Source organism: Schistocerca cancellata, chromosome 11, assembly GCF_023864275.1.
Source record: "Schistocerca cancellata isolate TAMUIC-IGC-003103 chromosome 11, iqSchCanc2.1, whole genome shotgun sequence".
Classification (NCBI taxonomy): domain Eukaryota; kingdom Metazoa; phylum Arthropoda; class Insecta; order Orthoptera; family Acrididae; genus Schistocerca; species Schistocerca cancellata.
In genome coordinates this window covers 34,608,518-34,633,110 of record NC_064636.1, presented here as the reverse complement: position 1 = coordinate 34,633,110, position 24,593 = coordinate 34,608,518, and the positions used below count along the sequence as shown (strand labels likewise).

At 41.5% G+C, this 24,593-nt stretch overlaps 1 protein-coding gene across 2 annotated transcripts in view; it reads left to right on the top strand.

Annotated features, from left to right (window-relative positions):
• Positions 1 to 22,585, top strand: part of LOC126108577 (uncharacterized) — a 61,400-nt gene extending 38,815 nt beyond the window's left edge. For both annotated transcript variants that reach the window (XM_049913867.1, XM_049913868.1), the window contains one exon: positions 18,737 to 22,585. In XM_049913867.1, coding sequence (XP_049769824.1) covers positions 18,737 to 20,277 — 1,541 coding nt within the window. In that variant the 3' untranslated portion in view covers positions 20,278 to 22,585. The remainder of the gene's footprint in view (positions 1 to 18,736) is intronic.
• The last annotated feature ends 2,008 nt before the right edge of the window (positions 22,586 to 24,593 follow it).

Genomic DNA, 24,593 nt, shown 5'->3' with positions numbered 1-24,593 from the left:
AATGGCAGGAGACTGTTATTTGTTGTTACTTACACTGCTGCTTTCTTTGATAATGATCAACAAGAACCAAATAATAGACTGCGTATCATAGAAGATGTTCTGAACAAGAGTTTAGCGAAAATTTTTCTCCATTTGAAAATCTTTGCAGACACCTCTTTAGTACATTACATTCTACACAGAAATTAGAGTCATCTTAGATTTAAAAATCTAGTCAGTTGCCGTGCTTCATTTCTGACTATCACTATTCAGCATAAGAATAATACGAATATAAACATGACATGATATGTATATTCTTCTGTGTTTGCTGTTGTCTCACTCTAGTTTCGTAGTTTATTAGGCAGACAGGATTTAAAAGAGATTGCAGCAAACACAAAAGAATACACGGCATTATATTTACATTCTTCTACCTTTTCTTTTAATTTATTTTCTGATGCAGAGGTTTTGGTGCCAGTATTTATCTTTGTGCCTGCAAAGTATGCCTGTGTACTACTCATATATTCGACAGCAGAAGTTAGTTGTGGCGGCACCTACCAACCTTTTACAGAACTTCCGCTTACTTTGCACTGGATTCTAAGCCACAGGTGGTTTTTTGGATTACAAAAACCGGAAAAAAAGCGTGGCTTAGATTCGAGTAAATACGGTAAAAAGACTGTGAGCGCTTTGGTGGAATAGAGGGCTGTGTAATGCCGGAATGGTAACAGGGAAAGGGTTATGTGGCAGCTACACGGTGGTGCTCCAACCCACTTTGCTGTCAACATCCGAACGCATCTCAGTCGTGTCTTCCCTGCTGAATTGATCGGACGACAGGATCCAGTTACACGGCCTGCTCGTTCACCAGATCTCGACCCGTGCGATTTCTGCTTATGGGGCCATCTCAAAAGTTTTGTGTATGCAGAATCCATTCCCGATATGGAGACTCTGAAGCAGCGTATTCGTGCTGCCTTTGACACCGTTCGGATGCATCCTGGCAGATGCTAACGTGTGCGACAGAACGTGCGTTGAGGCGTGTGGAAAACATTTTCAGCATGTATTGTAACTGGCTGCATGGTACAGTTCGTATTAGACTGCAGTCTCTGTAAAAATGTATGATTGAATAAATGGTCTAGCATTGAAACCGTGCATTTCCGGACATAAATTTGTTAGACCTTTTTTGCTCCGTATCCTCTCGCTGATCGGTCCGTAGAGTTTGTACGTGTACAGATATGCTTGTTTTTGCCATTGTCCGTCTACATTTCATATCCCTCAATAACTTTTAAATGTCTCGACCGCACTCTTTTATTATTTCCAAAATAGTCTTATGTGTCTTGACATTGCTTCATTTTCAAAGGCTATAAAATACAGTACTGATATCCAGAGATATGAAAATGTGTTTCTTTCCTCCACTGATTAGAGACATAGTGTAAAGAGTGGAATATGATTTTCTAGCTTGCCAATGTTATTGCAATAATATAAAAGTGTATCTTGTCAACATTATGAATCATGAGGCAAGTGCGAACTGCTATGAGGGAACAAATTGTAAACAAAGTGGACTATATCACTAGGCAGTGAAGGGTACATGGTATATGCTGCATTTGTCTGTTAACAACTATAACTTCTTCATTAAATCATATAAAAGAGTTTCACCAGCAAACAAATTGTGGAAATCACATCTGTTTTTTTCTGTTACAAAACAATGCATAACAGATCTTTTGAATCATCAAAAAATAATATATTGGACGAGGCCGTTGAGTGGTGCTAGGCTACCTGGGCAAATTGTCTGTTAAAAACAATTTTTGACAACTTATAGCATCTCAATTAATACCATCAGTAACAGTTCATACATACCATTTTATAATTACATATAAAGCATAGAAATACCAGTTCAGGCACATAGTGCTTACTTATGAAGTGTAGGAGGCACCCATGCATTGCCATTTCCGCCAATGGGAACAAATGCATAAGTGCCGTACAGGAAATTCAGGCAATTTGTGAGTGTTACCATGATAGGTTTATTGATGTAACAATGAAACTGTAGTTGTAACAAACAAATGCAGCATGTATTGCGTGTCCAGCACCGCCTAGCAGTTTAGTCCATTTGGTTTCCAATTTGTTCCTTGGTAGCAGTTTGCACTAGTCTCATAATTGGGAATGTCAACGAGATACAATGTTTAATGAACAATTTTATACGACTGACGTAACACTGGTAGGCTAGAAAGCCATGTTCTACTCATTATTCTATGTCTCTAATCGGTGGTGAAACGTAACATATTTTCATATCTTCCGATACCAGTTTTGTGTTGCCTATGAAAGTGGTGGAATGTTGAATTGTGTAAGGCAATTCTGGGAATAAAGTGGTCAAGACATTTGAAAGACATTAAAGTGCATCCAAATGGTCGCTTCGCCTCATAGCATTTTTGCGCAAATTGCAGCATTTCACATCCTTTCTACTCTAGCCATCAAATAACGAAACTTAGTTGGTACCATTAGTATATTGTTTCTTAATCTAATTCCTTCAGCATCATCTGATTTAATTAGACTACATTTCATTACTCTTGTTTTGTTTTAGTTGCTGTCCATCTTATATCCTCCCTTCAAGATGCTGTCTGATCTATTCAGCTGCTCTTTCAAGCCTTTTGCTATCTATGACAGTTAAAATGTCATTGGAAAATCTCAAAGCTTTTATTTCTCCTCCCTGAACTTTAATTCCTTCACAAATTTTTTCTTTGGTTTCCTTCACTGCTTGCTCAGAGTATACAGATTGAGTAACATCAGGGTAGGCTACCACCTGGCCTCGCCCCCTTCCCTTTTGTCCCCCTCGACTCTTACAAGTAAGTGTCGTCTGGTTTCTGCACAAGTTGTAAATAGCCTTTTGCTTCCCCGTGTTTCAACATTTTTCTGGAACCCAAACTGATAGTTTCCAAGGTCAGCCTGCGCCATCTGTAAAGAATTTGTGTTAGTTTTTTGCAAGCATCACATATTAGTAATATTCACACCTGTCGGCACCTGATTTCTTTTCGATTGAGATTATTGCGTTCTTCTTGAAATTGGAGAGTATTTTGCCTGCAAACACCCCCCCCCCCCCCTTGATCTTGCACTCATTATTAGTGTACTATAAAGTGAATGCCTCTGCCCATGACTTCACATATTCCACATCTCCAAAGGATTTTCTTACTCATCATATGTGCAGAACAGAATGTGTGTATGAATGAACAAATGAGTTACTAAGAGGTAGTTCCAGACCTTGAAACTAGATGATTTATGGAAGGAGTAGCTAATGAGGTATGTTTTTAACTTTATCTCAGATTCTCAATTAGTTTGTTAGTTCCACGTTTCTTCGTGGCCCCCCAGGTTCGATTCCCAGCTGGAAACGAGGATTTTCTCCGCCCTAGGACTGGGTGTTTGTGTTGTCCTCATAATCATTTGAGATGTGGCGAGACTGGAAATGGAAAGATTTGGAACTTGTATGGACACTGATGACCACGATGTTGAGCATCCCATAAACTGTTGTATGTTCGAGTATAATGACTTTTCTGGAGACTAGAAATCTTCTCTGTAGGAATCAGCACGGGTTTCAAAAAAGACTGTCGTGTGAAACTCAGTTCGCGCTATTCGTCCACGAGACTCAGAGGGCCATAGACACGGGTTCCCAGGTAGATGCCGTGTTTCTTGACTTCCGCAAGGCATTCGATACAGTACCCCACAGTCGTTTAATGAACAAAGTAAGAGCATATGGACTATCAGACCAATTGTGTGATTGGATCGAAGAGTTCCTAGATAACAGAGCGCAGCATGTCATTCTCAATGGAGAGAAGTCTTCCGAAGTAAGAGTGATTTCAGGTGTGCCACAAGGGAGTGTCGTAGGACCGTTGCTATTCACAATATACATAAATGACCTTGTGGATGACATTTGAAGTTCACTGAGGCTTTTTGCAGAGGATGCTGTGGTATATCGAGAGGTTGTAACAATGGAAAATTGTACTGAAATTCAGGAGGATCTGCAGCGAATTGACGCATGGTGCAGGGAATGGCAATTGAATCTCAATGTAGACAAGTGTAATGTGCTACGAATACATAGAAAGATAGATCCCTTATCATTTAGCTACAAAATAGCAGGTCAGCAACTGGAAGCAGATAATTCCATAAATTATCTGGGAGTACGCATTAGGAATGATTTAAAATGGAATGATCATATAAAGATGATCGTCGGTAAAGCAGATGCCTGACTTAGATTCATTGGAAGAATCCTAAGGAAATGCAATCTGAAAACAAAGGAAGTAGGTTACAGTGCGCTTGTTCGCCCACTGCTTGAATACTGCTCAGCAGTGTGGGATTCATACCAGATAGGGTTGATAGAAGAGATAGAGAAGATCCAACGGAAAGCAGCGCGCTTCATTACAGGATCATTTAGTAATCGCAAAAGTGTTACGGAGATGATAGATAAACTCCAGTGGAAGACTCTGCAGGAGAGACACTCAGTTGCTCGGTACGGGCTTTTGTTGAAGTTTCGAGAACATACCTTCACCGAAGAGTCAAGCAGTATATTGCTCCCTCCTACGTTTATCTCGCGAAGAGACCGTGTGGGTAAAATCAGAGAGATTAGAGCCCACACAGAAGCATACCGACAATCCTTCTTTCCATGAACAATAAGAGACTGGAATAGAAGGGAGAACCGATAGAGGTACTCAAGGTACCCTCCGCCACCTTGCGGAGTATGGATGTAGATGTAGATGTTGTGGTCATCCATGTTTCGTGGATCATTTGCATGACAAATCGTAATGATGTGGAAATTCATTTTATATTCACATCACAAATTAATTTGTTGATATAGCTACATGCTGAACATTCATAAGAATGCAAGCAAGTTTCTAATTCCTATCCACTGCATTTTACACCATACAACAATAGAAATTCGTTACCAGAATAGGAGGAGTTGTCTAGGAGAAACCTTTTCAGTTTGTTTTCAAATTTTACTTTGCTGTCTGTCATACATTTTATATCACTAGCCAAGTAATCAAAAATTTTTGCTGTAGCACTGTGCCCCCATTTTTCTACTTAAAACAACATTAATTTGCCAGTATGACTCACTTCACCAGTTTTGGAGAAATCTGTTCCGTCCAGCGTCAAGAGGCGGCAAACGTAAAATGGTAGGGGCCTGTTAATCGTTGGCAGTTCAAATGCGCAGTTAATGATGGTGCCCCTTAGGGAAATGGCAGCAAGGGACAGGAGAAAACACCAGGTGCACTTGGTGTGTGCCGGGGCCTCGTTTGACACGTTGCAGCGGCTATTCCAGCAGCTGTTGAGGGAACGAGCTGCAACCTGCTGCAGATTGTGGCACAAATTGGAACAAATTAATGCTTCTCGTCTAGCTCAGAGATCGTACCAGAGACTGGCAGAGGACGTGGAGTTTCAATAAAGCTCACAATTTGCAGCATTGTCCCCAGAACTGTCAGTGGCCCTTCGGTTTAGAGTCGAGTGGAAGGACGAACCAGAGACTTCAAAGGTTCTGTGACAAGCTATAGTGCGATTAAAACTACTTTGTACTTGACAGTTCGCTGAGCGGCCGTGTAATGTTGCCAGCTGCCGCTGTAAAGAATGGAAGTCATGTTTTTTATAATTTGGCAACTGTACATGGTAGAGTGATACGAGGACTACCTTCTGGCACTTTTTTTTAACTCAGTGAAAATTTTGTGCTACTGAAATAGAGAAATATTTAACTTTTTACGAAAATTTGAATTTTCACGCTACTCAATATTAATCATTCCCCATCTCCTAAACCGTGTGTCGTACAACGTCAAATTTTTAATGTTGTCTTCAGTGACATGTTTCGATAATGTTTGCAAACTTTCTGAGCAATACAGCCAGTAATAGTGAAATAATTAATTAAAATCTCACGTCTGACGCGGAACTTTTTCCAAATCAACACCAGAAATGTAGTAAACGACAAACTTTTTCCCTTTACATGTTTTGTGGGGGGGTCAAAGTGAGAAAAAGTTCCGGAAAGGTTTGAATTTATTTTTAGAGCTTGTTGGAAGTGGGTGGGTGCTACAGTTTCGCCAAGACTAGAAGCAGCACATATACCGCCTTTAGTTACATTTTCATCTTGTGCCATGATTTTCAGAACAAATCACAAAAACTCAAAATACCAAGACAACGAGATCAACACCACCAAAAGGTACTAATTTATTTATTTATTTATTTTTTGGCAACTTACCATCACTCGACGTGTTCTGTGTCCGACAGCTGGAAAACGCCGTTTATATCTGTGTCGCTAGAACTTTCAGGTGACTCCCCGACAGCAATAATTAATTCGGAAACACTATCTTCCAATAAGGATTTGTTCTTCCATGCCTCCTGAATGACAGCTTTTGTATGTACTACAACATTACTCCCGTTTTCCACAGTTACATTAGAAACAGCTTCATGTAAAAATCTTTTCACTTCTGAAAGCCTGAATGTCTTGTTTTCATGTGCTATGTACCCCTTGATGTGGGCCCATATTAGCTCTATATCATTAAAGTGACAATGATAGGGTGGTAATCTAATTACAGAATGTCCGTGTTTGTTGGAAACTTCATCTATAACGTATGTCGGGTATCGTGGCTTATGTTGTGACACAAGTTCCAATAGTTCCACTTTCTTCATTCCGTCATCGAATTGTATATTATTTGGTCATAACCACTGTATAATTTTGTCTTTTCTAGAAGATAGCGTTGGGGCTTTGTCCTTTACAACAGTGTGGTATGGCGCATTGTCAATAATGATGTACGATGGTTTCTCCAAATTCGGTAACAGTGAATTTTGAAACCATCGTAAAAAGGTGGTGTGGTTCATTTCCTCGTGAAAATCTGAGGTTTTCTTTGACCTGAAAACATGTAAACAGCCAGGAACAAACCCACGTGTGGTACCTGCATGAACAACAATTATTCTGCTTCCTTTGCTAACAGGTATTGCCATTCCTTCTTGCGATCCGTCAGACCAATGTGTCTTCAGTGTATGACCAGAATTCACCAATGTTTCATCTAGCCACACTAAATCATCGAGTTCAATGTCCTTTACCTGCCGCAATATCTTGCCATTCCAAGAAAACTGTACACTCGCTTAATTTTTCGTAATTAAATCCCAGGTTTAATAAAACCAGCCGAGGAGATGACTTACTGCCCACGAAAAGACCAGCTTCTTTAAGCGTTACATACAGTTTTTGTAACGTTGGATGCTCTCTACGGTGATAATATGCATACAAATGTCTGCGAATCGCATCCTGTTCGAAAGAACCAACATTCATCACACGTTTCTTGACGCGTCGTTTTTTCCCCGGTGTTTCCAGACTTGGCGGTTCAGAGTTAAGAGTTGATGACCCGAAATGTGTATTCAGTTTTTCATTTTGCTCTTTGCCTATATTTATAACGGTTGTTCTGCTTATTCTCAATTCTGCCGCAGTCCTCTCAACTACCTTATTAACGGAAAGAAGAGGCCCTCCCTTCTCCCTTTCCATCTCAAAATATTGTCGTACGTTGCAGACGTATTCACGCGATTGTCCTCTCAATGCTATTCCTTGCCCCACTTTCTTCGAAGATGATTTCGGACTACAAACTCTAGGATGACCCCGCTTTTTATTTTCGGACATTTTGTACACAGAAGCCACTACAGTAATTTATCACATACTTGTAGTGGAATCAAAGGAGAAGCAGACACTGAGATAATGCAGTTCACACAACACAACGCGCACAAGACCAGATGTTAGCAGGTACTGAACTGTGACGCATAAGCTGTGGCAACTATGCAGGGGAGGGGTGCTGAACATCAGCTTGCTATTGGCCCACACTGTCTCACGGTCACGTGCTCGGCTAGCTGTCAAGTACAAAATAGTTTTAATCACACTATAGGCTGCGACTTTGTGGACGTGTGTCTTAGGTTTGAGAACTGTTGGGTCCTCCTAAATTGGTCAGGGATGCACTACTTGTCAGAGGCTGCTACTCGGGTAGCTGACTGTGTGTGGGGTGCACACGAGAGTTTTACAGATTGAGCGAGTCTCCGTCCAGTCCAGATAACGATAGTTGTATGAAACCCAGAAGTATCGGTGTAAGATAAAAAGAAATGCCTCCCACAGGTGATAGTCTTAAAATCCAAACAATTGACTGCCAAAGAATTTGCAACAAAGTGGCAGAGTTTAGAGTGCTCATGAAAAGCAATGACGCTCACATAGTAGTAGATACAGGAAGCTGGTTGAAACCTGAATTTGATAGCAGTGAGACCTGTGGAGAGTTTAAGTGTAAATCGATAGGATAGGTCAGTGGTGAAATAAGGTGGTGTAGTTTTTTAATTAGAAGTCTGCCAGTTAGACAAAACACCGTTTTTCTCAGTACCCAAACATGTTTCGGCACCACTGTGCCATTATCAGTGGGTTTTCGTTTTTATTTATTCTGCAATGTGAACATTTTTGTTACATGATTATAAAATTATATGCAGTTTTAGTTCAAACAACAGATCGTTTCTTTTTGTAAATACCTTCACATTTGGTGAGCATGAATACCTTTACATTTTGTATTGTATTTACAAAAAGAAACAATCTGTTGTTTGAACTCAAAATGCACATAATTTTATAATCATGTAATGAAAATGTTCACATTGCAGAATAAATAAAAATGAAAACCCACTGATGATGGCACAGTGGTGCCGAAACATGTTTGGGTACTGAGAAAAACGGTGTTTTGCATAACTGGCGGACCCCTAATCCCAAAAAATTTTAACTGCAAACACAGTCAATACGAGGAGCAACAAATCAAAAGATGGATAAGATGGTGTATGTGTTGCAGTAGACAAGAATCTCGGATCCAGAGAGATAGAAATTGAAGCTGCATGTGAAATAGTTTCGGCAAGTCTCAGTATCAGAGGTGGGCATAAAATGATAAATGGATCCTTCTACTGCCCACTAGACTCCTTTCCTAATGTAACCAAAAACTTTAGAGAAAACCTTACTTTGCTCGAACACAAGTTCGCCATTTATAATGTAATCGTGAGTGAAGATTTTAATCATCCGACAATCAATTGGGAAAATTAGTTTCGTTAATGGTGGTCGTGATAAGACATCCCGTGAAACATTTCTAAATGCCTTCTCTGAAAACTATGTGGAACAGGTAGTTAGGGAACCCACTCATGATTGAAGTAATTGTCTCTAGTGGCAACAAATAGACCTGATGTCTTTGAGGATGTCCGCATCGAAACTAGTATCAGTGACCATGTCACGGTTGCAGAAACAACGGTCACAAAAGTAAAAGGGGCAATTAAAACAAGCAGATAGATATATACCTGGTGATCAAAAAGTCAGTATAAATTTGAAAACTTAATAAACCACGGAATAATGTAGATAGAGAGGTAAAAATTGCCACACATGCTTGGAATGACATGGGGTTTTATTAGGGGAAAAAAAAAAACAACAACAAAGTTCACAAAATGTCCGACAGATGGCGCTGGACAGCAAAACGTCAGTGACTGTGTATGATAATCGTGTACAAAAGGAGCTGTAATGAGACAGAGAATCAGATGCGCCAGCAGTCGCAGCATGTTGACGTTACCTGAAAAGGCAGCTTTTAGTGAAGCTGTATTATCAGAATGGGGAATGTGCTAGTTCAGCATTACGATCCTATTGCCATAGGAAGGGGATTCGAACGGGTAAAGGTCCGTTGACAGATGCAGCTGTGGCGAGAATGATTTCGAAGTTCGAAGCCACTAGTGGCCAACCGAGCACAAGGCGTAATGCTGCTGAGACAGTTCAGGAAGAAATTGAGACTGTAGTGGGTTCGTCTGTGCACGGGGAAGTCAGCGATCGTGCAGTCGCAAGTCGCACCGCCATTCCATACACTACTGTTTGGTTGGCAGAGAGGCGTACCCTCTGATGCTATCCGTACAAAATCCATCGGCCTCGTGAACTGTTACCTGGCAATTTAGTGAAGCGGAGGTCATTTGCGGTGTGGGCGTTTCAAAATATGGCGGAAGTTGACAATTGGTTGAGTAACGTGTTGTCGACCAACGAAGCTCATTTCACGCACCAGGGGTGTGTAAACGCCCACACCTGCATGATTTGGGCTACCGAAACTCTTAGAACTGCCGTGGAAACTCCATTGCATGACGAGAAAGTCACAGTATAGGTTGGATTTACCACATCTACCATTATCGGGCCTTTTTTCTTCGAGGAAATGTGCGATTCTGGTTTTGTAACTGCTACCGTGACGGGTGAGAGGTACGCCGGTATGTTACAGAATCGCATCATCCCCAGCCTGGCTGATAAACACCTGCTGGAACGTACGATGTTTATGCAGAATGGCACTCCACCCCATCTTGTTAGACGCATGAGAGATCTCTGGTGCGCGTCATTTGGTGGTGATCATGTGCTCAGCCGCCACTTTCGTCACGCTTGGCCTCCCAGGTCCCCAGACCTCAGTCCGTGCGATTATTGGCTTTGGGGTTACCGGAAGTTGCAAGTGTATCGTGATCGACCGACATCTCTAAGGATGCTGAAAGACAACATCCGACGACAATGCCTCACCACAACTCCGGACATGCTTTACAGTGCTGTTCACGACATTATTCCTCGACTACAGCTATTGTCGAGGAATGATGGTGGGCATATTGAGCATTTCCTGTAAAGAACATCATCTTTGCTTTGTCTTACTTTGTTATGCTAAGTATTGCTATTCTGATCAGATGAAGCGCCATCTGTCGGACATTTTTTGTATTTTTTTGGTTCTAATAAAACCCCATGTCATTCCAAGCATGTGTGTCAATTTGTACCTCTCTATCTACATTATCCGTGATTTATTCAGTTTTCAAATTTATACTGACTTTTTTATCACCCGGTATATGTTTGTTCAGTAAACAAGATAAAAATCAGTAGCGTCGTACCTCAGTGAGGAACTTGACACTTTCAGCAGATGGCAGGAGCATGTAGAAGAACTATGACTCAAGTTTAAAAGAATAGTTGACCATGCACTAGATAGATATGTGCACAGTAGAAAAGTTCATAAGGGAAGGGACCCTTGAAGTTGTACAGCTACTGTAAAGTAACTTCTAAAGAAACGGAGATTACTGCATAGGGCTATTGTGGTGTGCGTACTGTAAGACCTTCGTTACACACACCATCAGATTATTTGACTCGTGGTCTTATCGTGGCGTGTTTATCTTCTGCCGTTAGGTCAGACGATAGAAATGCCACTTGCATACTTAGAGTAGCAGATTGACGGTGACCAACTTTAAACAGAACTTGATTAATTTTCGCACACATTTATTAAAATAATAACAAGCATAAAAATAACTTCACTTAGTTCTGGATGCTGTTCCTTTGGTCTTGGTACGTTAATCTTATTCTCACATATCTCTGATACTCGACAAAGTGTCTATTCATTTATCTTCATGGCTATGTACAGGAATATGATAATCTTATTAGGCGCAGACTGAAACTTGACTACAGACAAATGCAGACTGACTAATCGGAGGTCTGTACACTCGTTATAATACCGCGAGCGTTCAGGTATCACTGCGCGAGTGTGATCCGCGAGGAGAAAAGGTTCTACGTTAGCAGCAATCTCATCTCGTAGTGCGGAGACAGACGAGCGCTGCGCCTGCGCTGTTGTGCTTAGCGGGGCCCGCTCTAGTGGGAAAGTTGTGCACGCGTTGACTACGCGGAACTATGTACACAACAGCTATAAATAGAGAAATGCTAAATGAAACCCATATGGCTGTGAAGAGAGCAATGTGTATTGATATCAGTGACTGACATTGCAGAATATTATCAAATGATCTTTCACAAAACCCTAAGAAATTCTGGTTGTATGTAAAAGCTGTTAGTGGCACCAAAGTGAATCAGACAGGAACTGCAATTGAAAGAGGCAAAGCAAAAGCTGAAATGTGTAATTCTGTTTTGAAATGTTCTTTCACAAAAGAAAAACTAAGTGAATTGCCCAATTTAAGCCTTGTACCACTGAAAAGATGAATGAAATCAGTATTAGTGTCAGTGATGCCGAGAAACCCGTAAAATTGTTAAAATAGTACAAAGCTCCAGTGCTTGTTGGAATGCCTGTCAGATTCTATACTGAATTTGCAGCTGAGTTAGCACTTCTTCTAACTATAATCTTTCATAGATACTTTGAACAAAAAACTTGCCCATTTCTTGGAACAAGCACATGTCACACTCGTCTACTAGAAGGGTAGTAGATGTGGTGCACAATACTACCATCCAGTATCCCTGAAATTGATTTGTTGTAGAACCTCAAAACATATTCTGAGCTCAAACATAATGAGGTATCCCGAACAGAATGATTTCCTGTGTGCTAACCAGCACAGATTTCGAAGACACTGATCGTGTGAAGTCCAACCTCACTTTTCCCCCATACTCAAACCTTTGTATCAAGGCAGTGAGGTAGAGTCAGTGTTTCTTGATTTCCGAAATGTGTTTGAATCAGTACCACACCTGCTCTTATTGTCAAAAGTATGATCATATGGGATATCAAGTAAAATTTGACTGGCTTTAGGACTTTTTGATAGGGAGGATGCAACATGTTATCTTGGACGGAGAGTCATTATTACATATGGAAGTGACTTTGAGTGTGTTGGGACCCTTGCTGTTCGTGTTGTATATTAATGACTTTCGAGACCTTATTAATAGTAACCTCAGGCTTTTTGCAGACGTGCAGTTATTTATACTGAAGCACTGTCCAAAAGAAGATGCAGAAATATTCAATCAAATCTTGATAAGATTTCAAAGTGGTGCAAAGATAGGCAACTTGCTCTCAATGTTCAGAAATGTAAAATTGTGCACTTCACAAAATGGAAAACACTGATCCTCTGACTGCGATCAATGAGTCACTGTTGGAATCGACCAACCCTTGCAAATACCTGGATGTAACACCTCATGAGGATATGACATGTAATGATCACATAGGCTCTGGTGTGAGCAAAGCAAGTGGCAGACTTCGGCTTATCGGTAGAGCGCCAGGGAAGTGCAATTAGCGTACATAAGAGATGTTTACAAATGACTTGTGCAACTGGTTGTAGAATGTTGCTCAAGTGTGTACCAGAGAGGAATAACGAGGGTATTGAACATATACAGAGAAGAGTAGCACGAGAGGTCACATACTTGTTAGACCTGTGGGCGAGTGTCACTGACACGTTAAATGAACGAAACTGAAGACTCTTGAAGATAGACATAAGCTATCCTGAGAAGGTGTATTAACAGAGTTTCAAGAACCGACCTTAAATGATGACTAGGAATATGTCACGACCCCCTATGTATAGATCACATGGAGATTGTGAGAATAAGATTAGAATAATTACTGCACACACACAAATGCATTCAATCAATCAGTTTTCCCGCACTCCGTACATGAATGGAATGGGAAGGATAATAAGGGGTACAGTGGGATGCACCCTCTGCCATGCATTTCATGGTGGTTGGCAGAGTGTAGATGTAGATGTAGATGTAGAAACCTACTCAACCCAGTGATCATGCAGCTCTCACAGCAGTATTAACCCAGGGCTGGTCACGGCACCTTAGGACCTCCATGAAACCCATGTTTATATATGTAGTTGCTGCTCCTCTTACATCCAGATCACAACTAAGGCTGTATTTACTGTCCGTAGTTGGTGTAACAAACACCCTGGCGAAGTTGAGTTCGATCAGATATTCCTGAATCTTTGCACCAGATAGCAGGACCTCCCTTATAAGCTCTAGACATGGAGGCAAAGTCTACAAGAGAGTAATTTTTGTGTCTTGTACAGGGTATTTATAAATTAAAAAAACAAGGATGATGTGACTTACCAAACGAAAGTGCTGGCAGGTCGATAGACACACAAACAAACAAACACAAACATACACTCAAAATTCAAGCTTTCACAACAAACGGTTGCTTCATCAGGAAAGAGGGAAGGAGAGGGAAAGACCATAGGATGTGGGTTTTAAGGGAGAGGGTAAGGAGTCGTTCCAATCCCGGGAGCGGAAAGACTTACCTTAGGGGGAAAAAAGGACAGGTATACACTCTCGCGCGCGCGCACACACACACATCCATCCGTGTATACAGACACAAGCAGACATTTGTAAAGGCAAAGAGTTTGGGCAGAGATGTCAGTTGAGGTGGAAGTACAGAGGCAAAGATGTTGTCGAAAGACAGGTGAGGTATGAGCGGCGGCAAATTGCAATTAGCGGAGATTGAGGCCTGGCGGATAACGAGAAGAGAGGATATACTGAAGGGCAAGTTCCCATCTCTGGAGTTCTGACAGGTTGGTGTTAGTGGGAAGTATCCAGATAACCCGGACGGTGTAACACTGTGTCAAGATGTGCTGGCCGTGCACCGAGGCATGTTTAGCCACAGGGTGATCCTCATTACCAACAAACACTGTCTGCCTATGTCCATTCATGCGAATGGACAGTTTGTTGCTGGTCATTCCCACATAGAAGGCTTCACAGTGTAGGCAGGTCAGTTGGTAAATCACATGGGTGCTTTCACATGTGGCTCTGCCGTTGATCGTGTACACCACCTGGAGTGGTGGTGGTGGGAGGGTGCATGGGACAGGTGTGATGGATATGTGTGTGTGTGTGCGCGCGCGAGTGTATACCTGTCTTTTTTTCCCCCTAAGGTAAGTCTTTCCGCTCCCGGGATTGGAATGACTCCTTACCCTCTCCTTCCCTATTTCCTGATAAAGCAACCGTTTGTTGCGAAAGCTTGAATTTTGTGTGTATGTTTGTGTTTATTTGTGTTTGTGTGTCTATCGACCTGCCAGCACTTTCGTATGGTAAGTCACATCATCTTTGTTTTTAGATATATTTTTCCGACTTGGAATGTTTCCCTTTATTATATTGTATTTATAAATTAGTCGTATATCAGTAACCTTTAATTGTGGAATGGATAAATAACTTACAGAACTGTTTGATACAGCACTGAAAGCAGTATATCTTCAAGTTATATAATATAGAATTATAGAAATGGAAGAGAATGTAGATGAAGATGAAGTAGGAGGTATGATACTGCGTCAAGAATTTGACAGAGCACTGAAAAACCTAAGTCGAAACAAGGCCCCGGGAGTAGACAACATCCCATTAGAACTACTGATAGCCTTGGGAGAACCAGGCCTAACAAAACTCTACCATCTAGTGAGCAAGATGTATGAAACAGGCGAAATATCCTCAGACTTCAAGAAGAATATAATAATTCCAATCCCAAAGAAATCAGGTGTTGCCAGATGTGAAAATTACTGAACTATGAGTTTAATAAGCCACGGCTGCAAAATACTAACACGATTTCTTTACAGACAAATGGAAAAACTGGTAGAAGCCGACCTCGGGGAAGATCAGTTTGGATTCCTTAGAAATGTTGGAACACGTGAGGCAATACTGCCCCTACGACTTATCTTAGAAAATAGATTAAGGAAAGACAAACCTACGTTTCTAGCATTTGTAGACTTAGAGAAAGTTTTTGACAATATTGACTGGAATACTCTCTTTCAAATTCTGAGGGTGGCAGGGGTAAAATGTAGGGAGCAAAAGGCTATTTACAATTTGTACAGAAACCAGATGGCAGTTATAAGAATCGAGGGGCACAAAAGGGAAGCAGTGGTTGGGAAGGGAGTAAGACAGGGTTGTAGCCTCTCCCCGATGTTATTCAATCTGTATATTGAGCAAGCAGTAAAGGAAACAAAAGAAAAATTCGGAGTAGGAATTAAAATCCATGGAGAAGAAATAAAAACTTTGAGGTTTGCCGATGACATTGTAATTCTGTCAGAGACAACAAAGGACTTGGAAGAGCAGTTGAATGGAATGGACAGTGTCTTGAGATGGGGATATAAGATGAACATCAACAAAAGTGGAAAGCATTTCTGAAGAAGAGAAATTTGTTAACATCGAGTATATGTAAGCGTCAGGAAGTCGTTTCTGAAAGCATTTGTATGGAGTGTGGCCATGTATGGAAGTAAAACATGGATGATAAATAGTTTGGACAAGAAGGGAATAGAAGCTTTTGAAATGTGGTGCTACAGAAGAATGCTGAAGCTTAGATGGGTAGATCACATAACTAATGATGAAGTATTGAATAGAATTGGGGAGAAGAGGAGTTTGTGGCACAACTTGACTAGAGGAGGGGGTCGGCTGGTAGGGCGCTTCTGAAGCATCAAGGGGTCACCAATTTGGAGGGCAAATATCGTAGAGGGAGACAGAGATGAATACACTAAACAGATTCAGAAGGATTTAGGTTGCAGTAGGTACTGGGAGATGAAGAAGTTTGCACAGGATAGAGTAGCATGGAGAGCTGCATAAAACCAGTCTCAGGACTGAAGACCACAACAACAACATATTTCCACCTAACACTGCTAGTGCCCAACATTCCCACTGTCCCACTGGGTGACACGTGCAAATGAGTTACTCCAACAGCCATCACAGAGTCGTATAATGGTGTAGAGAGTGTGTGTGTGTGTGTAAGGGGGGGGGGGGGGGGGGTGGCGTTGCACACGCGTGCAGCATTTATGATTTCACAAGTCCAGATCTTCTACAGGTGAGACAATTCAGAACAAAATATAACAATCCATGAACTCAAGTGCAAACTGTTATTGATTGCCACAATCTTTTCACCAAAACTGGCTGTTTATTACATTGGATGCCATGTCAGAGTCAACCAGCAGTCTGATGCAGAAATTGAACAAGTTTGGCAAGTCTTGCTTCCACACTGTAACAGAAGGCGTTTAAATTCCAATGCTGGCACTTCTTGCTCATTTACCCTGACTATGAAAGTGAGAGTGCCGAACTTGTTAAATTGCTACGTTAGGCTGCTCGCCGACCCTGACCCGGCATCCTATGTGATGCACAGCCAGTTTCGGTGAAAGAATGGTACCGAGTATCAACAGTTTGTCTTTAAGGTGGCAGCTTGTGATATTTAATCCCAAATTGTCTATAATCTATAGTAGTAGATTTGGATTCACGAAACCAGTTGGAATAACTCATTCGCAGATCCCACTTAGGGGGACGTTGGGAACTATACAGTGTTAGCTGGGAGTAAAACTTGAAGGTATACTGTATTCAGTGCCATATCAAACATTTCTTCAAGATATTTAACATTTTCACAATTAAAGTGTACTTTTGTGAATTTATAATCGTCTTGTGTTCTGATTAAGGACATCACAGTTTAATTGAATGTGATTTTTTAATGTCGTCATCAAAAACCATTAAACAAAAGATGTATTAGGAAGTTAGTGTGAGAATTGTAATAACCTAAAAAAGGTGACTGCAAGATATATAGCTAATTATGTTTAACAATACTGTTTATGCTCACTGCTGCTGAATTGACACTTCATTTACTTTAGATGCACTGTCCCAGAAAAACAACAGTGAGTGAAAACTATGAAAATAAACCTACACTCATGTCTTTATGTAAACACAATAACATGTAAAAAGAGAGCTGAGTCTGTTGTTTAGTTCATATGTCTGTTGACTCCATTTTAACTTGTTATCCGACACACAATTTTAGACAGTTTTATTCACTCAGTGTATGACTGTTACTTTCCACTTCTGGCACTAACAGGTCAGATTTGCTTGTTTTAACTCATGTAATGAGTCTGTTCCACTACGGACTCTGAATTAGTTGTAGTCTTGTTCATCTGAGCTGTGTCTGGTAAGGTTTTGTTTGAATCATAGATTAGTATAATTGTGTCATCAGCAGTCATTGCAATTTTGGAACCGAACTTTAAAATCGTCGAGAGGGGTAAGAACGAGAATAGTCCAGTACCGAAGGCTCCGACACACTTCCGTGGGGCACACCTGAAGTGACTTATACATCCATCGATACACTGTCTGAGATAAAATGCTGCATCCCTCTACTGAGGAATCCTCTGTTCAGTCTCAAATTTTTCAAACTTTTGAACATAAGAGATTTTTGTGCTCTATAAAAAGGCATTCCTAATGTGTGTACTGCAGTATATGACTAGTTTGTCATACGATAATACTTGTGAGAGAGACACTGCATTTGCAAATTGTGTCAACAAAACATGACAGGCTGTGATTCACTACTGCATGATGATGTCAGATGATCCATTCACGAACATTGGTTTAAATTAAATAGTCCATTTTCGTGTGAGTGAGTGAGTGAGTGAGTGAGTGAGTGAGAGAGAGAGAGAGAGAGAGAGAGAGAGAGAGAGAGAGAGAGAGAGTTATTCATTGTTGACTGTGGTGTTTTGTTATGTGCCCTTTTTCAAATGGATTTCACTGGAGACGTATCACTCAATTGAGCAGCAGCAGCAGTATGTTCCCTCGTAGTTCCTCACATCCACAATGCAGCACATGTCTTATCTCGGCCACTGTCTGCCGTTCTTGTGGACGTACCAGCACCCACGCACACAAGACTGATCGCTTCTCAGCTCACATCGGCTGTGGCTTCACGACTAAAATAATGAGACAAAACAGTAAAAAACTGGCAACAGTGCTTTTTGTCAGCTTCGAAGCTGGGGTGCAGATCGAGGAACTATTTATTTCCTCAGTTGTACAAAGTGAAGTGGGGTGCAGGGTCTTCTCAGGCACGCAGTAGAGATTGTAGGACTTGCACAGAATAGACAAGCACAGAGAGCTGCAGCAAATTATTCGTCTGATCGAAGACCACAAAATTGTCTTAATGCATTATTTATATTTGTATATATTATACGTGCAAGTAACGTAAGTGAAAAACCGTCCTTATATTCTGTAGGGAAGCTTACTCTGACGAATAACTAATAAATTTATGTGTGTTCACAGAAATGGCATCGACTCCTTCTGCCGGTATCCACAATCTGCCGTACGACGTAATGTTTTCCATCTTTTGCTACTTGCCGATCCCCGACTTGGCACACTGTGCTGCCGTGAGCAAGCAGTGGCACGAAATCGTGTCGGGCTTCACTCACCTGTGGAAGGGCAAGAGGTACGTCAGCAACAGAAGTCCAAAGGAATCCTTCGAGACATTCGCCATCTTGCGCGCCCTGCCGCTATTGCAGGAAGTCATCATCAAGGCGGCAGCCGAGTTTGTTATCGACATTTTCTACCCCCGCCTGGTCCTGTTAGTGACGGACATTTCTGACATAGCATCTGCAGAGGACGGTCACAGACTGAGGTGCGCGTATTTGTCGACTAGACTCGACATCGCAGAAAGCATCTTCTCTTCTCGTTCGATTATAGATTTTGCGGCTCTCCAGAAATTGCGGATCTTCAAAGCGATACCGACACTAGACGCTTTTGCCCGAAAACGCGACCGGGAAGTGTGTTGCTGCGCCTCGTCCAGCTCTAGTGCGGATTACGCAGTCGGCACGGCCCTCGAGCTGTGCCCGAATCTCACAGACCTGTGCGTCTACGCAGAGTTCTTGTCGGCAGACTATCTGGACGCGTCGGAGGGGATCGGCCGGTTGCGGACGCTGGAAATCGAGTGCCCCGGCCTAGAAGAACTGGCATTCTTGCGGCACTGCTCGGATACGCTGGAGGAACTGGAACTGAAAGGTTGTGCCGACCTGCCGTCGGCTGCGTACGCAAATCTCCGGCACCTGGGGAACCTGCAGAGGCTGCGGCTGCGCGACTGTTGCGTGGCGGGAGGCGACCTGGAGGTGGCCGCGACGGGTCTGAAGTCCCTCGTGTCATTACAGCTGGAGTGCTGCGACCTCGTCTCGGACGTGTCCTTCCTGCGGCACTGCGGCCGGTTGCGGGAGCTCCGCGTCGAGGCCTCGCCGCCGGACACGCTGCTGGCGGGGCTGCGGCACCTGCCCGCCGGAGTCCGCTCGCTCTACCTGGCCGGCAGTGCCGCGAACGCGTACGAGCTGGCCGTAGTTCTGCCGCGTCTGCCACTGCTCGAGGAGCTGGACCTCGTCGGTAGCGATCTGCCGCACCTGGGCTTCCTGCGCCACTGCCCGCAACTGCGCCGTCTCTGCCTGGAGTTCTCGCACTGGCCCGGCACGTCGGAGCTGTCGAACCTGCGTCACCTGACCAGACTCGAGGCCCTGGACCTGACGAGGTGCCGGGTTGACGCCGATGTCCTCTCCGGTGTGATGCCGTCACTGTCGCGACTGGAGACACTGTCGCTATCCCACACGGAGGATGTCGCCCACTTGTGGTTCCTCCGGCACTGCACCCAGCTTCGCACTTTGTCACTGTTCTACACGTTCGGAATGGACTTGGATGCCTATCGTGAACTGTCCCATCTGACTAACTTGCAGACTGTGCACGTCAGTGAACACGTGGTCGACTTTGTCCGTGAGTTCATCCAACCGCGTATGCCGCAAGTAAAAATTTATAGCGTACAACAGTTTAAATAAACTACTGTTCCACCAACTTTCCTGCCCTGTGATGCCAACGTGTGTGTGTGTGTATTAACATATATATGTGTATGGATTAATGTACATTCATTTGTGAAATGAATTTTTCAGTGTGTGTGTGTGTGTGTGTGTGTGTGTGTGTGTGTGTGTGTGTGTGTTGTTTGTTGTTTGTTTGTTATTTCCAGTCTTACTGGACAGTGATTGTAGCGACTTGGGTTATCTAGTCGTGACCCACAACTTTGTGTCACAGCTTTACTTCAACCAGTACCTCACCCTGTCATCTAAACTTCACACAAGATCTGCATACCTTGCTGTTGTGGCACTCCTGAGTAAAAGTGTGTCATGGAGAAGCCATTCTCTAAATGAATCTCGACTGCAGAGTGAAAGTTTAAGTCTGGAAACTACCCAGAGGCTGTAGCTAAAATTTTTCTCCGAAATATTCTTTCTTCCAGTAGCCCTAGGTATGCATGAGAGCTTTCTGTAAAAGAGACCTAATATTACAATATAAATTCAAAAATTTGTGGATAATCGTGTATTTTCTGTTTAATCAATAATTATATGGATTGACAGCAGATAGAAAATAGTCATTGTTACCATAGGAAAAATCAAAATGTCAACTGAAAACAGTTTAAAGAGCTTAGAACATTATTACACTAAAGAAGACTTACTGTGACTGCGTAAACAAATCTCCACAAGTATTCCAGAAAAAATGACTATTTAAACCTAACAAAAATGTTTTTCAGAGTCTAATATTCGTGCACTTAATTTGTCTACTGCCTTTAGGTTTATGGAGCCATAGGTTACTATTAAGCTGAATGCTCATTGTACAGAAGTTTCCTTTACCGTGTGTCTGTGTTTCAACTTATTATATATAAAAGTTCTTTGAAGAAGTATCCACCGTTGTAAAAGAATTTTTGTATTAAACCTTTCTTAAAATTCTCGTTAAGTTTCAGCCATCATTAGTGATATTTATTTTGTATCTCAGCAAGATGTCTTTCACTGTTCTGCATGTAGTTTGTTGAAGTGCCATCAAAGATGTAAATAATTGTAATAATGCATTTTTGTCTCCGAGGAAAAAAATTATTAAAGTTCCTTTATGGCACTCATTCTTATGGCATAATTATATAATAATTTCCTTCATTTTCCAAAAGATAGTAAGATTTGTTCAAAGAAGTAATGAACATGAAATTGTATGATGTAAATAGGTGCAGATAATAAAACTGTGTGCTGAACAGAGGTTGAAACCAGCAACCTTACCTTTCGCATGCAATGCTCTTGCAAGGTAAGCCGTGCATCTTTCTTTACTTTACTCAAGGTCTTTTGCTGTGCTCAAATACAATGACTTTAGATGCAAAGCTTAACCATAATCAACACATCATTCAGATTACATATATTTGGCAAGGAATAAAAGTTATAAAACATGAACATATTATATCCACTAGAATATTTTGTAAGGAGCAATCAAATGAAAAAGAGTTAGCTAGGTGGTCATCATAAATATTAATATATTTATCCCACTGTGAAAATGTTTGTGGTTGCCTACAGAACGACAATTGTACCGCGGTGTGCATCTCTTCGACAAAGCAAATCGACAGCTAGGGATGTTTTTCCTCGAGGCTCCAAAAATAGTGACATCACATGGGAAGAGATCAGCACTGTACTGAGGGCGTGTGAGGACTTCCCAGTGTAACTTTTGCAGCATAGTCAGAATGGGCATGCCAGCTCAAGGAAAGTCATGATAATCTATTTCTGGGACTGCAAGGGCCTGTTGCCCATTAACTGTCTGGAACACAGTGCCACAACTAAAGCACAGCTTTATGTGGACACGTTGCAAAAACTGAAGCACACCGTAAGTACAAACACACACGAATGTGGACAGACAGCATCATTCTGTTGCAGGATAACACCCACCCACATGTTGCTGCGGTCGTTTCGATGACACTGTATTGTTATGGTGATTACTTTTGAAATAATAAACAATTTACTTACCTTTTGTTTCCATCTCTCGTTTTCATTTGACTGCCCCTTGTATTCTTAAACATGGTTCTATTGCAAGTTGTTCTTGTGGAGTAATTATTTTGCTCTGTTTTGGTGTATTGTTTGAACTGGTTTTAGACGTAAATTAGAGAAATTAAACAGCAGGATTGCAAGAAGTTCTACAGAATATAGCTTATCCTAAAACATGAATTTCAAATGTATTACCAGAAAATGGATATGGTATTTATGTTAATGGTATTATGTATCCATTTTTGTTTCAGATCAGAGTGATATGTCCACAGTTTTGTTAAATTAAAAAAGTCCAATTTTACACCAGACCGTACTTTAGTATCTATTGCATTCTCATTTCAGAGCATGAACACATTTCATATGTATACCATTTCCCCTACAGCTCCCCCCCCCCCCCCCCCCCTCCCCCAATGTTACTTGTGTGGTGCAATCAGGACATTAATGACAGTATGGGTTAACTTGTCTGTTGTCTGTTAGCCTTCATAGTCGAAATGAGAGGGAGGACGTCTCCGAGGTTTTGGTGGGTGTCTGTTCGTTAGATATTGTGGAGTTGGCAGGACTGATCTGCTGCAGTAACGAGTAATTACTTTGTCAGTTCGTTTCTTTGTCTAACCGACACAGTTTTTTTATGGAGGAGTCAGTTTAAAACTTTGAGATGCTTTCAGTAATCACTAGGAAGAACCTTCATCAGACTAATGCTTTCACTGCCATTCGTTCTACTAGTTACTGGCCACTTGGCCTAAAATCGTAAACACTTTGAAAGAATTCACTATGCCGAGGGCCCCATGCCATATAATAGGAGAGATGAGTACCAATCAGTAACTAATTCCTGGTGTTCACTGGAATTTTTCTAACTTAGTTCTTTAAGATATAGGCAGGCAGACTCTCTTCAGTGAATGCTGAAAACAGTTACTTAGCTTGCAATTGTTGGGTGTCCACTAGAGTCTGTCACTATCTTCTCATAACTGAAATGTGTATTGCTCCTTTGTGTGCTGCAGAGGAGCATTATTGGATATGGAGTTTGTGTGACAATAAAGTACCACACTTCACCTTGATATGTATGAATTTCTTAAATATCAGTATTAATACTGGGATGAAATACTTGAGCTCCTATTTTTCCTCTAGCAACAAAACATCTTGGACAAAAATCTTGATCAGTAGCTTGATTTCTGTACACAAGTCTTCTATTGTAAACTACTGTGCTCTGATTCTTATCATCACATTCAAAGACTATATCGGACTTCTCTTGCCATGACTGAAAACCTAATCCTTCTAATTTATATTTATAGCATCAGAATATGTCAATTTAATAGTCTTATTATTCCATTTTGAAATGTTTATTATAAAAGTTGTATGTCAGGCAAGGGCAATCTTTGGTGACCTATGGGTCTGATTCACATGCTTACTTAAGCTCATGAGCCAGGGTGTCACGTGATGTGCCAGCTGTGCTCTTAGCTCATAAACTCAAAAATATAGTGCCCATGATGTCAATCTTTACGGGGTAACGCACCAATATGAATGGCATATCTTTCCCAATATGCCAAGCAACAAATTATGACTCAAAACCCATGTTTTTTGAGAATACGTTCATTTTGTGTTCAGTACATCTTCAGGTGTTTACATTTATTTACATGTTGTGAACATTGTTTCTTTACTTACAATGTGTTACAATAGCTCTCTTAAAAAGTTCCATTGCAGAATTCTGCAACACCCATGTGGCCGAGCAGTTCTAGGCGCTTCAGTCTGGAACCGCGCGACCGTAGGTTCGAATGCTGCCTCGGGTGTGGATGTGTGTGCTGTTCTTTGGTTAGTTAGGTTTAAGTAGTTCTAAGTTCTAGGGGCTGATGACCTCAGATGTTAAGTCCCATTAGTGCCCAGAGCCATTTTTCATCAGTTGCAGTGTTCTAAGACATCCTTAATGGACAAGAATTACTTATTAATGTTAACACAAGAAAGAATAGAAAAGCAAAATACAGCAGTGAGACAGGCATTCCCAGTCGACAAGCAGTTAGGAGTAACTTTGCAATTTTTGGCCACAGGAAGGTCATTAGAGTGTTTGAAATTTAGTGCGTTAATACCAACAAACACAATTAGCAAGCACTGTTTAAATATTTATCCAAAAATACTTTTTGTGACTGCTGGCGTAGGCATTAGTTGTTCCTGTAACACTAAATAAATTAAGCCATCATTTCTTTGTTCATTTTAAAACATTTAAACTCTAAATCACTTGAACCTAACATATATCAGCTATATTATATTGCAGTCCACCCAGAAGAAGCGAACAGAAGATTGTCGAATATCTAAGAATG